The 15,018-nt window shown below is 43.5% G+C and overlaps 1 protein-coding gene across 2 annotated transcripts in view; it reads right to left on the reverse strand.

The window, feature by feature from the left end:
- Nucleotides 1-4,031: 4,031 nt before the first annotated feature.
- The window catches only part of GPR84 (G protein-coupled receptor 84), a 77,312-nt gene continuing 66,325 nt past the window's right edge, over nucleotides 4,032-15,018 (reverse strand). For both annotated transcript variants that reach the window (XM_078688383.1, XM_078688374.1), the window contains exon 2: nucleotides 4,032-5,837. In XM_078688383.1, the coding sequence (XP_078544509.1) occupies nucleotides 4,661-5,791 (1,131 nt within the window). In that variant the 5' untranslated portion in view covers nucleotides 5,792-5,837 and the 3' untranslated portion in view covers nucleotides 4,032-4,660. The remainder of the gene's footprint in view (nucleotides 5,838-15,018) is intronic.

Consider the following 15,018-nt stretch of genomic DNA (forward strand, 5'->3'; position numbering starts at 1 on the left):
TGATTGGAGATGAAGCAGATTGTGAGTCATCACAGCCTACGTCCGAATGAAGGAAATATCTGACTGGCTTGAATGATTGTTGCCAATGAACTATTGGTTGGGCATTGCCTTAGATTGCTTTGCATGACGCTTGAGAACCTATATCTGAAATCCTCTGATGACTGTCTATGGCACATATGGCTAGTAAGCACAATACAAATGCTACAGTCCAATGCGAACATGGCATCACAATATTGATGTTTTTCTCTATTTTTGGAAAAAAATGACATTTGTTTATATTAAAACGTTATATGCTTGAAAGCCAAATGGAGAGGGGTAAACATTTGGAATTCTCCTCTAAATACATGTCACTAGCCCCCAGATTCATCAAGAACACATTTTGCTAATCCTTAATAGCGAAAAATACCGAATCGCTATTAAGGAATAGCAAAATGCTATTCATCAAGAAATCCCCCAAAAAATAGCGATTTCTAATAATTCCTTAATTGCGACTCACAAATTGTGAGTCGCAATTAAGGAATATCTCCCTATTCATTCCTATGGGCCTATAGGCCCATAGGAATGAATGGGAAGACAATCTCAATTTGCTATTCGCAATTAGCGATTCGCAAATTGAGATTGCAATTTCAAGGGTGCAGGGGTGTCCAAAGGACACCCTGTTGCACCCCTGAAATTGATGTGTGTACATATGTTGCACACACACATGCCCTTAGGGAATGTGTGTGCGCAACGTGAAACTTTGAAAAATGCACTTTAGTGCATTTTTCAAAGTTATTGCAAATTACCACAAAGTTGTACTTCAGGGTAATTTGCGTGCCCTAATAGCGAATTCGCTATTTTTTTCACTTTCATGCATTGCATTTAAGGAATCTCAATTTGAGATTCCTTAAATGCAAAGAATCGCAATTTAGCGAATTCTTAATTAGCGATTTTTGCATTTGGGATGATGCATCCCAAATGCAAAAATACCGGTCGCAAAGGGGCAGATTCTGAGAATCTGCCCCTTTGCGAGCGGATTTAAGCTTGATGAATCTAGCTGTAAGTGTGTTATACTAGTAATGTCAGCACAATAATGGTGTCCAAGTGCCAGAACAGTATTCAGCCCTCTGTTGCTCTCCAGCACATACTTCTATTAGTACATGCATACATATGCACATTTCGATGTCTGAGCAAGGAGCCAGGAGATAATGAATAAATCTGCCTTTATTTCACGCCACTGCCAATAGACAAATCCGAAGGCACTTACTTGTGTAAAAATAATTTGCTTGAGAAAATCAGTGTCATATTATACATCCGCGTCTGAACATGAACGCACAGTTCTTTTGCAGCATCCTGTTTCCCAGTTATGCTTACTGAGTTTTTTAAGATGGATGTTAACAAACTGTGTGAGTATGAGGTAATACTGTAATAGTTAAAAAATGACAAGTTTTCAAAATGTAAATGACACAATGAAAACATGTTATGAGGATTAGATCGTATTTTATTATATTTTAAAATATATATACCACCATTATTTGTCGTGTGCAGGCAAAACAATTCGCCATCGTTATGTAGTATTATTAGGTTTTCTTAGCCTTTTGTGCTTCACAGGTTAGCTCCCTCATAAACCCACCCATCATAACATGCACAGGGGTGTGCAAGGTTTATGTTTCACATGCAAAGATTGTGAAGCTTACCATGACCTGTTATTTTCTCACAATATTTTTCTCTCCATAGTAAAAGAATTTCCAGTCTAATCAGATTCCGTAAAGTTAAAAAATGTATTCCCTTTTTCCTTGCAAGATTGCCATTTTCCGAGTTGTACTATGCACAATGCATAGAGTGGAAAAAGAACGGTGTGCGATCCATCGTTGATTTCTGGAAAAAGAACACTACTCTTTTCTTCGAAGTATATATTAAGCAGAACCATTTTGTTCATGTTAAATGCATGTGCATCATAATTATCACAAATGTCACACTTTTCATGTGGGAGTTGGCAAAGTGAAAAAAGTAAGTATCAATGTTTTCCTTAGAACTCCACAAACATTGTACAAAAACATTTTGCAGTTAAATCAAAGGAAGAATCTTCAATGCAATATAAAAATATGTTAAAAAATTACTTTATTTAAGAGTTTTCAAATTCACAATATTAACATTTAAATACAAATGTGAGCAGCAAGTTCATCTACCTAACTACAAAAAAACATAAGGACAGAAGTTATTTTGTGCCTTTAAATATTTGACAGGTCTGTTTTAGTCGCAGGAAATCATTGAACTGCAATCAGTAATTGCTTCATGATGTGAAACAGTAAATCTAAAATGTACTTCTAATGCAAGAAACCAGATGAAATGGTTATTAAAATACTTTAATAACAGCTAAAATAAACATTCTTAAATGCAGAAAATGCATTCAGGACCGTCATTTTATTTATACCGTCTCTTAATAAACAGAGAAATGGTCACACGGTCATTGTTTTTAGCAAAATGTAACCTTTAAAAGGATTCTTCTTTCTGCTCATAGAAAATGTGTGTTTAATATGCTGTGGGTTTGAGATTGCAGTACCACCTCATGTCTACAGGAGCACAGCTGAGCAAAAAAAAAGTAACACACATGGTGAAACACAGGTACCCACAAGGCAATTTTTTTAAAAGTTGTCAAGTTGGCACAGATGTTTCTGAAGTAATTTCCAATCATTTAGAAGACTTTACCTTGCAGGGACTTGGGTTCAGGTCCCCACAACGTGAGTGTGTTTTCATACTCCAGTCCCCACAAGGATAGTAACACAAACTCAAAACCCCCATATCTATCTATCTCTCTCTCTCTCTCTTTCTCTCTCGCTCTCTCTCTCTCTCTTTCTCTGTAACACAAACCCTCCAACCCAAACCCCCCATAGCTATATCTCTCTCTCTCTCTCTCTCTCTCTCTCTCTCTTTAGATCTCACTTGAGTGGCATGGCCATGAACATCATTTGAAAAGAATACACCTTTGTATGAACAATAATCTTTATTTAAAAAAAATATATTTAACAAGACTATTTTAAAGAATAATAAAAATATGTCAGTGGTAATTACTAAAAATATCTGAAGACATAAAAAGGTACACAAAAATCTTATGCAAAACCAGCAGCATCAGAGCAGGACAAACCAATAAAATATAAGCAATAAAATAAATAAGTATTTACAAACTGGCATGACAACTAGACCATCTGTTTGATTGGCTATTGAGCGCCTGGTTATGAATACACTGGAATTTAGCTAGGTATTTCAATCCTCACACTGTATTACCAATGTTGGGGTATCTGTGAGCCCAGAAGAAATTCTTGGTATTACAAAATATACTATGGGAATACTCTTGGGAATGGTAAATTACTGGGTAACTGGTAATTCAGTGTATAATTCCCCTGGTAATTACCTATTTCCCCCAGAGATTTAAATATATATTTTGGAGGAAGTTGAACAGTCCAGGCCAAACACACTGGATCAGTAGCGTTAATGAGGACGCTGTAATCGCGGTAGGGGCTCAGGCCAACAGTGACCAACCCCATTGGTATTACCTCTGCACTTAAATCAGGGCCTTTAATTTTGCAAATAATTTATTACATTTACAGAGTAGGATGACATGGAAACGAAACTCGGCTCTGACATTCAACCTTTGGAAGTCATTGGAAAAAAAATAACTGTGACGCTAGGCGTAGGGACAGGATTGTGCAGTCAATCAGAAAGCAGCCTGGACTTGCGGCTCAGGGCTAGTAATCTGCTGCTGCAATAGGAGAATCTGTAATGTAGGGTAGGGAAACAGCAGGTAGATAATATCAGGATGAGAGTCGAAATATCGACAACAAAATCATGCTACCAAAATGCTGTTGGCAAACTATTGACAAAGTTATGAACCTCACAACTACGTACCTATATGTGGATTGGTAAGAACTAAGTGCTATATATATATATATATATATATATATATATATATATATATATATATATATATATATACATATATATATATACATACATATATATACATAATTTGTATATATATATTTTTTACCATGTAGATATTTTGGTCCTCAATATTTTCTCCACGACATTCTGATACCACAATTTTCTAGATTCCTTATTAAAGTGCACTATATAATATCAAAGGAAAACCTGTGTCTGATTTTGTACCCTTTCATTTTATATCACTAGGTTACGGACAAAAGCTGGGATTAGGGAAGAACCAATGTGATTCAGAGGCATTGTACATCCAGCCCCTATAGGTACGTGTGACAATTTGTGCTGATGCTAAAACAACTGCCGCCGACTGAAGATGAGATGAGATGAAATCCAGAAGCTTGGAGTGGCTTCAGGTACTTCATCAGTTATTCACTAGTCCGCAAGCTTACAGTCAATATGGGTCCAATGATGAGTTTTCTCTAAAGTTATGAAACTTGTACTGAATGTCACCTTAAGCAAATTCCTTCCAGCAGTACAATAGAAGACATTGAAAAGGTATGCTAGAGAAGAACAGTCATTTTAGCAAAGCACCAACCTCTGGCTGTAAATCTTTAGATATTATTAGCAAGGGAATTCTAGCACACCAGCCCATCCATAGTCAGTCTGCAGAGTAGTGCTGTGGACAAGTGTTCCTCCTATTCAAAATAAGAAAGCATGGAGTTTATTTGTTAGGATAACAATGTCTCTACCTTCTTTGACTGGGTTTTTGGAGGCAGATGAGGAGAACTTTCTGGTACCCTTCCTTGAAGTGCCGGTTCATGGCGGCATAAAGGATAGGGTTGATGCAACTATTCAGCCAGGTGAGGTTGGCAGCAATCATGTGGAGCACCTGTGGGGCCTTGTTCTTGGCATCAAAGATGTTGAGTAGCAAGAAGGGTATGTAGCTGACCACAAAGAACATGAAGACCACAAAGCACATACGGGTGACCTTTTTGAACTCTGAGCTTGTGTCCTTAGGTTGTGATGAGGCAACTGTTCCCGAACTCTTTGAGGACACTGCCGACTGTTGGCTCACATGACTTTTGGAGGAGGGCACTTGTTCAGAAATTACTTCACTAGAGTGAGCTTGCGAGCCCCCTAAATCCACCCCACTGTCTAGTTCTTGGAACTTTCCAGACACCGCCGTACTTGTGCCGGCCACATACCCACCTTTACCATTAGTCTTCTTCAACTTATACTGATCCAGTGCTTTGGCAGCAGCTTTGACCTTCCTGTGAATAAGGAAATAGAAGACGCCGACACAGCCCAGGCCTATCACAAAGTAAAATCCCATCAAAATGGTGGTGTAAGGACGTCCTCTGATGCGGTCGAAACTGCATGTGCAGACCTTCGGGACCAAGACAAAAACATTCCACAGTGGGCCAAAACTGCCAAAGCCCACCACCCAAGTGGCAACGACGATCAGTGTCATCCCAAGCCTATTGAAGATGCGATCAAAGAGCTTAGTGTTCGCAATGAGAAGGTACCGGCTGACTGCGATCAGGCAGAGAGTGAGGATAGAGACCGAGTTGGAGACAAAGAGGAGCATGCCAAATACCCTGCAGAAGGTGGCCCCACTCCGCCAGTAGAGGTGGAGGTAGGAGTCCACAGAGAAGGGCTGCAGGACAGCGCAGTAGAGAAGATCGGCAAAGGTGAGGTTCACGATCAAGACATTGAACCTAGTCTGCAGCTTCTTGTCCAATGCAAAGGCCAGCACAGTGAGGATGTTTCCCAGAGTCCCCACCAAGGTGACGATGATGCCCCAGGTGACACTGACATAGCGGTAATTCACAATTGAAGGATCATAGCAGGAGAAGCTGTCATTTGTATAGTTCATCTTTGATTCTCTTGCCGTCCCAGGTGCACAAGAATGTGTTGATAATCTGTAGAGAAAAAAGATACAACAAAAAGTTATTTCCAATACATTTAAAGATATTTTTACAAAACAAAATGTGTGGTACTGCACTACTTCGTTAGATAGTATGTGTGCGCTATACAAATACTACATACATACATACAACAGTCCACTTCCAGTATCAGAACCCAGCTACCCCATCCCCACCCCAACCACAGCAACAATCGTGGACTGTAATTTTGCCTTTGACCAAATGTAGCACTTTGCTGCCTTTCGGGTAGGTTCTCTCTATACAAATAACACATATGTACACACTTTCGAAACCACAGTCTAAACCAGGGAATCCACCGTAGGTTCAGAATGGCAGGAATAGAGTGGTGTAACAATAGCCCCCGCAGCCCCCGTGATACTGGAACACCCGGATATGCTGAGGATCACAAGTGAGGTGAGAGGTGCAGGTGTGAAGCGTTGTAAAGTTAATGGTCTGAACTAGGGAAAACAAGAGGACCTTGGGCGCCGCCGCGATTCTGCGCCTGTGCGGCACTTTTAATGAGTGGGCGGGTTCATGACGGCCGTCATCAGCACACAAGCACTCTGATACATGATGGCTGGGGGCCGTCATAAGCACCGAAGGGGTTAATCTGACCAAAAGTGTGTAGGTGGTGAGAACCAGCACTCACTTTTCATTACCGACTTTGACCTAGAGTAAGAGAAATAAAAGCAGAAAAGGGAGAAATAATTGCAAAGAGAAAGATATGAAAACAATGGATATAGCTGGGATGACAAAAAGCCTGCAACAGTGATATGATGAGACAGAGAGTCTAGGGTGGTGGAAGAAACAGGCATGAGGTGGAATCAACACTAGGCAGCCTCGGTATGCAGAAGCGCCTCATCAAGCTTCTTTTCTGAAATGTATTTAAAAATTAATTACTGGCTGTATGTTATGGTTCATCATTCACCCCTCCCCACACTCCGCACATCTCCTTTAGAGATAGGTGGGTGAGCCACTGAGAGCTCGAGCCAGATGCCTGGCTCTACTCAAGGTCCTCAAGGGTCCCTTTCCCCCCAAAAAAGAGCTTTTGTGTGGCTTCTGCCTCGGTTATTTCTTAATGGCCAGTATGTATGAGACTAGATGTCATGACAAAAACAACATAATAATAAAATCTCAAATTCATGATTCAAATTTTGAAGTAGTACATTTTTATGAAACTTTTTTTTTTTTAATCAAAGGGATGAAGCAAAATCAGAGAAATATATTACCCAGGGACTCGAAACAAGTCTGTTCTATGTTACTTGAAAAATATCAGCTATAAAGGAACTTATAATATGCCAAAATCTAATAGTCATGCCCTTCTAGAGGGGCATATCAGTCACTACTCCCTCGGTAAAGAGATCGCACACATTCACCGACGCTGATGCAGCAGAGTATCTGGATAGAAACGCTTCACCAAACTATCTGTGGCCAGTGATCGTCCATGAGAAACAGATCCACGCTCGGTTTTCATTTTGTTAATGTATAGACCAATACACATATAATTAATCTAAATTAAATTAATCTACAAAGTGATTCTTAAAATCTGGAGAGGCCCTAGTACTCGCGGATAGGGCTGCTGCCACAATTCTTGTGGTAAAATACTATTTGTTCACGTTTTAAGCTTGTACAAGCACAAGGACCTGGCTCTAGAATAAGACTGTGTTTAAAATCCTCTATATTCTTGTTAACACTGAAAGTGTGCCTTTTCTTTAATATTAATATTTGAATAGTTCCGGAAGCTTAAAAAGCTTTAGAAGTGACTCTTATTTATGTTTATATTTTAAAGGGGAAAAAAATAGAACTTTTGCAGATTTCCTCCCATTTTTCTAATCTTAACAAGCATACAGGCCATGTCAGTAAAATGATAAAGTACAGACCTGGAGGCAACCCTACTGTTGACCAAAGAAGGAGCCTCCTGTGATTCGCCTCCATGCCAGTGTTTTTATATTGCTTCTTTTCATTAGTGAGCGATAAAAGGTAAGTGTAAATGGTCATTTCACATATGTAGCATACTCCCAATCAAACAACTCATATTTAGGGGTGGATGAAATTTGGGTCATTTGCTTTTGAGTAATTGAGTGAAAGTTCATCAAAATTACTTGAAATTATGAAAAATACAAAACTGGCTTTTGACGCTATATTTTAGCACGAAATGTGTGTACTTCCATCCATCCTGCATTTACCACTAAAAGTACAATGAAAAAACACAAATGCCACAAACATCAGTTGCTGTTCTCGTGCATTCAAGCTACCATTTTGCCACGATAATTATACGTGTCGTAGTAGAATAATTTTGTGAATTTCTGGTCAAAAGTGCTACCGAAAGTTACTGAACTAATGTCAGCGTAATGGAAAATTCACCCGGGCCTAGTCATATTACTGGAAAGCTTTAGAAAAATGTGAAAAAGAGAGGTGGCTCACTCTGTCCCAGGGGGCTGAGCCTTGTCTAAGGAAAGCAAAGAAAGGTTCCCCTGGACTTTAGTAATAGATAGGAATACACATCCAATTCGAATATACACTCAGTTGGCTCTGCTTCACACATCCACTCTTCCTTAAAAACTATTGATCCTAAGCTGATACATATTGCAAGGTAGTTTCGGCAAATAATTTTTCTTTTTTTGTCCTGAAAAAACCCTTCAGCGGTGGATTCTTTACAAGTGCGTCGACATGTTTCGGTGGTATTACTACTTATTGCCCAACCACCTTCTTCAGGACTAGCGTATATATCAGCTTTGGATCAATAGTTTGGCTACAACTGAATGTCACTATTGGGTTGTTGTTGACCTTAGGGTCTTGTATTGTGCTTTCATGAATTGTTATAATTTGTGCAGGAATTATTTTTATAAAAGTTGTTTTTTGTTATGTTTTTAATGGACTAGTGTCCTCTATGTATAAATTGTGTAGTAGCCGATATTTTTATGATTTTGTATTGATACAATTGAATGTATGTTCAAATTGTCCTTTTTTTTAAGAAACAAAAATAAATATATTTTAGCACTACTTTCCAGTTTGGATATAGATTGATGTCATAAGTGGGAGCATACTGCGTTTTTAAGGAAGAGTGGATGTGTGAAGCAGAGCCAACTGAGAGTGTATATTAGAATTGGATGTGTATTCCTATCTATTACTAAAGTCCGGGGGACGCTGTAGAAAAAGCCAGCCTTAACTGTGAAAGACAGGCTTTGACGTAAGCATTACAGTCAACAATACCATGATACAGTCTTCAACCCAGTGGTGCTTAATCTGAGCGAAAGTGTGTAGGTGGTGGGAACCAGCACTCACCTTTCATTACCGACTTTGACCCAGAGTAAGAGAAAGAAAAGCAGAAAAGGGAGAAATAATTGCAAAGAGAAAAATATGAAAACAATGGATATAGCTGGGATGAAAAAGAGCCTGCAACAGTGATACGATGAGACAGGGAGTCTAGGGTGGTGGAAGAAACAGGCATGAGGTGGAATCAACACTAGGCAGCCTCGGTATGCAGAAGCGCCTCATCAAGCTCCTTTTCTGAAATTTATTTAAAAATCAAATACTGGCTGTATGTTATGGTTCATCATACACCCCTCCCCACACTCCGCACATCTCCTTTAGAGATAGGTGGGTGAGCCACTGAGAGCTCGAGCCAGATGCCTGGCTCTACTCAAGGTCCTCTTCCCAAAAAAAAGAGCTTTTGTGTGGCTTCTGCCTCCCACCCATGCACTAACCTCAAGCATCAAGTATAAAGGCAAAGCATTAACCTTTGATGTAAAACAGGAGACAGAGAGAGATGCCCATCTAGTGGCTGAATTTCAGGATGTAAAACTAAAACCATGGACCAATCTTGGCTTCCCTAGTTGACCAAACTGTGTAATTCTAGGTGAGTATTTCATTTCACTGAGCCTTCTTTTTCTTCATTATCACGTATAAAAATACACACTTCTGGATTGGCACTGCACAAAATTCCCACTAATGTTTGATTTAATAGACTATGATGTTGCTCCTTGTAAAATAAAGAATGCCCAGGACACCTCATTTGCCTTTTATTGCACTAATGGCATTGTCCTCAGGGCAGGGTGGGTAGAATTTTCTAAAATTGTATCTGAAACTGCCACTTTTAATTAAAGCCTCTCAATGCAGGAATCTGGTGCACTAAAGTGTAACCCCTCTGTATGTTAAAAAAGTAAATTAAAAAAATGGAAGAGTCTCTGTAGGATTTTGACATTATCTTTGTTGCACAATCTGCATAGCAAATATGTCAGGTTTGGGCTCGGCTCGTGCAAGGGGCGCTTGCAGCCAAGCAAGACTCGTGGCTCGGGCTCTGCTCTTCCTTGCTAGCTTGATAACGTCTAATCTTTATGCATTAACAGATGGGAGGGGGGTGCCGTGACACCTTGCACTCACAAGCGAGACACAGAATGGTAACGGCAGAGAGTAGTGTGGCTGCACCCTGATGCCAGCAGAGGTGGCTCAAGAATGCACCGGTGGGGTGAAGCACAATGATGGCCCCCCTGCAGAATGCGACTGGGACCATGTCTCTCAGATATTCAGTGGCCTTAAGGGGGGATGGTGCCCAGTGTATGGTTTGAGCTCCGCTGCCCTGCAGGGGTCGGTGCTACCCCTCCTGGAATGCACATCTATCCGTCTTACTGTGTAAGGTGCGCATGCGCTCTAGGGAATTGCAAAATTAACTTCCCACAGCAAGGTTCACGTCTCCTGCAGACTGCATTTCATGCCGTTTTTCTGCCAGAAAATACGACTTTTAATGTTCTGTTTATTTTAACCATCGATAAATAGTTCATGGAGTTAACACTGTTTTTTCAGCCACTTCCAAACTACGAGCAGGTCAAGCCTGGCACCTTGGTCGATCGCTAGAGCTGCATTTACAGTGCTTAATTTTAAAAAGGGTTAGTGCCAGTTCTGCTCGAAGCCCGGGCCAGTTCTGCAAATTTGCAGGGTTCGGGCAGCTGCAACGGCCAGTGGCGGGCAGCAGTGGCACAGTAACCCCAAGATCCACCAATGCAAAGAATCTAATGCGACCCCGGGCGCTACACGCACACCCCGCGAGGAGACTTGGGGTTTCCTCTCCCGCTAGGGTAACCAACTGGCATGTGTGCAAATTCAGGAAAGTGAGTGCAAAAATTCAGGACAAAGGGTCAAAATTCAGGAAAAAAATTCAGGACAGGAGGTCAAAATTCAGGACAAAAAGGTACGTTTTACAGACACATCCAAGAAGGTTGCGCAATAGTATATAAGTAAGTAAATCGACAACTACTAAGGTACAAGTGAAAATAAGTTTATATTAGGGTGAGACAATTGTGCACTTCAGGGTTTGTCAGTAGGCGCACAGCTTTAACCAAATGTGCAGGTTTTTTGTGTTAAAAAAAACGCCCCCACCTTTCCAGCTCCCAGAGAAAACGCCTGATGCCCAGTCCGGCCAGTCTGGCCTTGATGCAACCCTCCAATGGCGTCCCTCATCTTAACATAGACCCTCTCTCGTGTGTATTTAATTTCTTCTATAGTGCTACTCATCCCGAGTATGTGGAGCAGAGTGTTGGAGTGCGTTACAACACACACATTATATAGAGACAATCACTCATACAAATGTGAAAGTCAATGTATAGGAATGTTGCTTAAGATAATGTGGCCTACAATGTGTAATCATACTTTCATCTATCATTCAGTCTTTCACCATTCATTCTGTCCTTCCATCTGTGTGCCCATCCATGTCTATATTCATCCATTTAAAAAACCTATCCATCATGTATCTTTCCATCCATCATTTTACTCATCCATCCCTCAATCCACCCTTTTACTCATCCATCATCCATCCATCCACCCTTTCACCCTATCCATCCATACACTCATCCATACACTCTTCCACTCATCCATCCATTCACTCACTCATCCATCCAGCCATTTACCTATCCAGCCATCCTTTCACTTACTCATTCATTAATCCAGTCACTCATTCTTCCACCCATTCACTCATCCATTTACCCATCCCCCTTTCTCTTTCAATTCCCCTTTCACTTAGTTATCCATCCTTCCATCCACCCACCCATCCATCTACTCATCCACTCATGAATCCATCCATTTAACCTATCATTCATCCATACTTTCTCTCATCCATCCACCCTTTCACTCATCTATCCATACTTTTATCCATCTACCCGCCCTTTCACTCACTCATCCAGCCTTACATCCACCCTTTCACTCATCAATTTTTTTACTGTATTCATGGTCTTTTTTATTATGCCCGATAATATGTTTATGCCCGATAATATGTTTTAACAAGCCCCATTGTTTTTATTGTACTCTCTGTATTGTATTGTATTGTTGGATTTGTGTGTCTTGTTTGTGTATCTTTTATGATTTTAATTAATCGATTAAAGTGTGTTGGACTTGGCCTTTTCCCCCCAAAATTTTTCGCTTTTGACCCCCTTATCTGGATTGTCTCCCTCATGGGATTAAACCTGTATAGGCCATGAGTGGTGTGAGACACCTTGTGAAAATGTAATTACCTGACATAATGTGAGCACTTGTAAAATCCCCCATTTTAAAACTGCACTCCCATTTTGGAAATGTACCTGACTGAAATGTATTGTTTTTAAAATGGATGCCATGGCCATGGGTTTTGCCACTGGACTGACATAGGTCAGCAGTCTAGATAATATTACCCAGCTACCCCTAGTTTTGGAGGGAAAGCCTGGCACCCAGGGTGCTCACCCCCTCCCCTAGAACCAGTTTAGGCTAGATGTGCCAACATTCTAGAAGGTCCTGGCACTGCCTGGGAGGAGGGTATAAATAGGGTGAAGTGTCACCAGAGAGTCAGTCAGCGCTGGGACAAGGAAGGGAGGGGGACCTGCTGTGAGGTGCTACCGCCACATGGACCTGTGAGCTGGGCCCTGCACCCCTATAAACCCCCCCGCTGCTGTCCCCATGGGCCCCTGACAAGGGAGGACTCTTCATAGGTCCCTGACGCTGTGGGACCTTGGACTACGCCAGCGCTGAGGGAAAAAGGTACCCAGAAGAGGAGGAATGCTGTGGGCTTGAACCCCCCAGGAGGTGAGGAGTGTGCCCCTGGGGCTGGCTGTGGAACTGTTCGCCCCCCCTCCGTGAGGAGCCTACTTGGAAGCCCTGGTTTGCCTACCTAAGCGCTGTAAACTCCAAGACTGTTGCTGCCCTGACCTGAACTGTCCTGCCTGGGAAGCGCTATAATTTGGAAGCGCTAGAGAAGGACTGTGAGGAGCTGCGTGTCCCTAGAAGCCCTGAACTGCCTCTATTCTGTTGGGCTAAGAGGGAGGAGCAGTGCGCTGTAAATAGCGACATCTGCTGAGGAGAATCGCGCTGTGGCCTGAGGGCGCTGTGAGGAGGATCGAGTGTGAGGAGCCTACCCTCGTTTTGGCGCTGTCCGCCATATAAATAATTAAATAAAGGGAGCCTACCCCTTATCACCGTCGCGGCCCGGGGAGTGTTGGCGCTGCCTCGCGCTGCCTGGTAGCTGCCAGGGAGCCCCCCCCGCGGTGGTGTGCATCGTCGCGGCGGCCCCCGGTGCCAGGAGAGGGCCGCCGATGTGAAGTGGGCCGCGCTAGGCCCTGAGGCTGCGGACTCGCGTCACGTGACGGGGGCGCCCGGCCGCGTCATCGGCCCGCCCCCGCCAACGCTGCGCACGGATTGGCTGCGCGGCCGAGCCCCCGAGAAGGCCGCGCAGGGATTAGTGGAAGGCCGGGAAGGCCAGCAGAAGCGGAATCGGAGCCCCGGGTCCCCGTGAGGTAGGAGGGGGACCCGGGTGAAGCTTTGTTGCGGGGCCCCCGTGCCAAGGTGGGAGCCCCGAGAGAAGCGACCGGAGCGGGAGGCCACCCCGCCGGTCTGAGCCCCACGCGAGGGGCCGGTGAAGAAGGCGGGGCCGGGGCACTCTATCGGTGCCAGCCCCGCCTCCCGACCAGAGAAGGAAGCCGTGCGAGGTGGGAGGAAAGCCAGGCAGGCTTCCCCCCACGTGTGCTGAGACACTGCGTGTGTCCCCTGACGCCTCCCTGAGGGTGGATCAAAACCCCGGGCCCCTGTAAGGAAAGGAGGCCCGGGTGAGGCGAATATAGCGGCCCCCCAGGCCCTCGAGAGGAGGAGGGGCACGAGGGTTGCCACAGAGAGGAGGGGCCTCGAGGCACATTGTCGGTGCCTGCCCCCTCCTCTAGAAAGGAATCCTGCAACTCGAGGCACATTGTCGGTGCCTGGTTTTCCCCCCCCCTGCAGAGGAGGCCCCGCAGGACCTACTGAATCCCGCAGGAGCCAACGAGGAGAGCCCGGTGAGTGGGGTTTTGATTATCCCGTGTGGAAGTCGGGGCACAGGGTCGGTGCTCACCCCAGGACTAGGGCTCGCCCCTGGAAACTGCTCTGAGCCTCGCTGGCCCTTTTGGTCCCCTTTGAGACTTCTAGACTGGGCCGGGACATTACTGAGGCCCCCCAGGATTGGTACAGGGACAAGGTAACCCCTAGCTAGGTGTTGGGCCCTGCAGAGTGAAGGGCTGGGTAACTTAGCCTGATTGTTAGTGGCTTGTTTATCCCTGGGTCCTGCAATGGTTAATTGCCATGTTCAATCCTAATTAGGATACTGGTGGCCCTAAGGTAACGCAGCAGTTCCATGTGATCTACTAAAGTGTGGTGCGCTTCCGTGCCTAGTTTGAATTGTAGGCTGTTTATCTTGCTAATATTATGCCTACACTAAAGTGATGCCCAGGTGCAGTGGGATTCAAGCCTGGTTTAGATGTTGTGATACCAATGCACTGCTTAATGTTTGTGTTGCAGGTTGCAAGGGGGGCTGAGGATTCATGTTCCTGACTGGTATTATATGATGTTTTTCCCTTACAGGGGTGGGTTGGCGTGATTGTGCATGATATATATACCTATGCTAATGTGGTATTCTGCATTTACAACCCCCTAAGGATGAGAGCCTGAGTTGGCCCCGCCAGATTGGCCCCAGGACTACTGTTATTTAATCACAATTGTTCTTTATTTCAGCATGGACTACTTCCTATGTAAATAATTCCCCCCCTTTATTCACTTGGCTCTGGCGCCATTTGGCGTCCTGTGTGACACTACTGTTTTGCAATCTTTTGCCTTGCAGGTTGGAAACCCTACTAAATGACGTATCTTTTTCCAACTCAAACTGGTGTCCTGCCTCTTTTGTGGTGTGCCTGGT

The sequence above is a fragment of the Lissotriton helveticus genome, chromosome 1_1, assembly GCF_964261635.1.
Source record: "Lissotriton helveticus chromosome 1_1, aLisHel1.1, whole genome shotgun sequence".
Taxonomy (NCBI): Eukaryota; Metazoa; Chordata; class Amphibia; order Caudata; family Salamandridae; genus Lissotriton; species Lissotriton helveticus.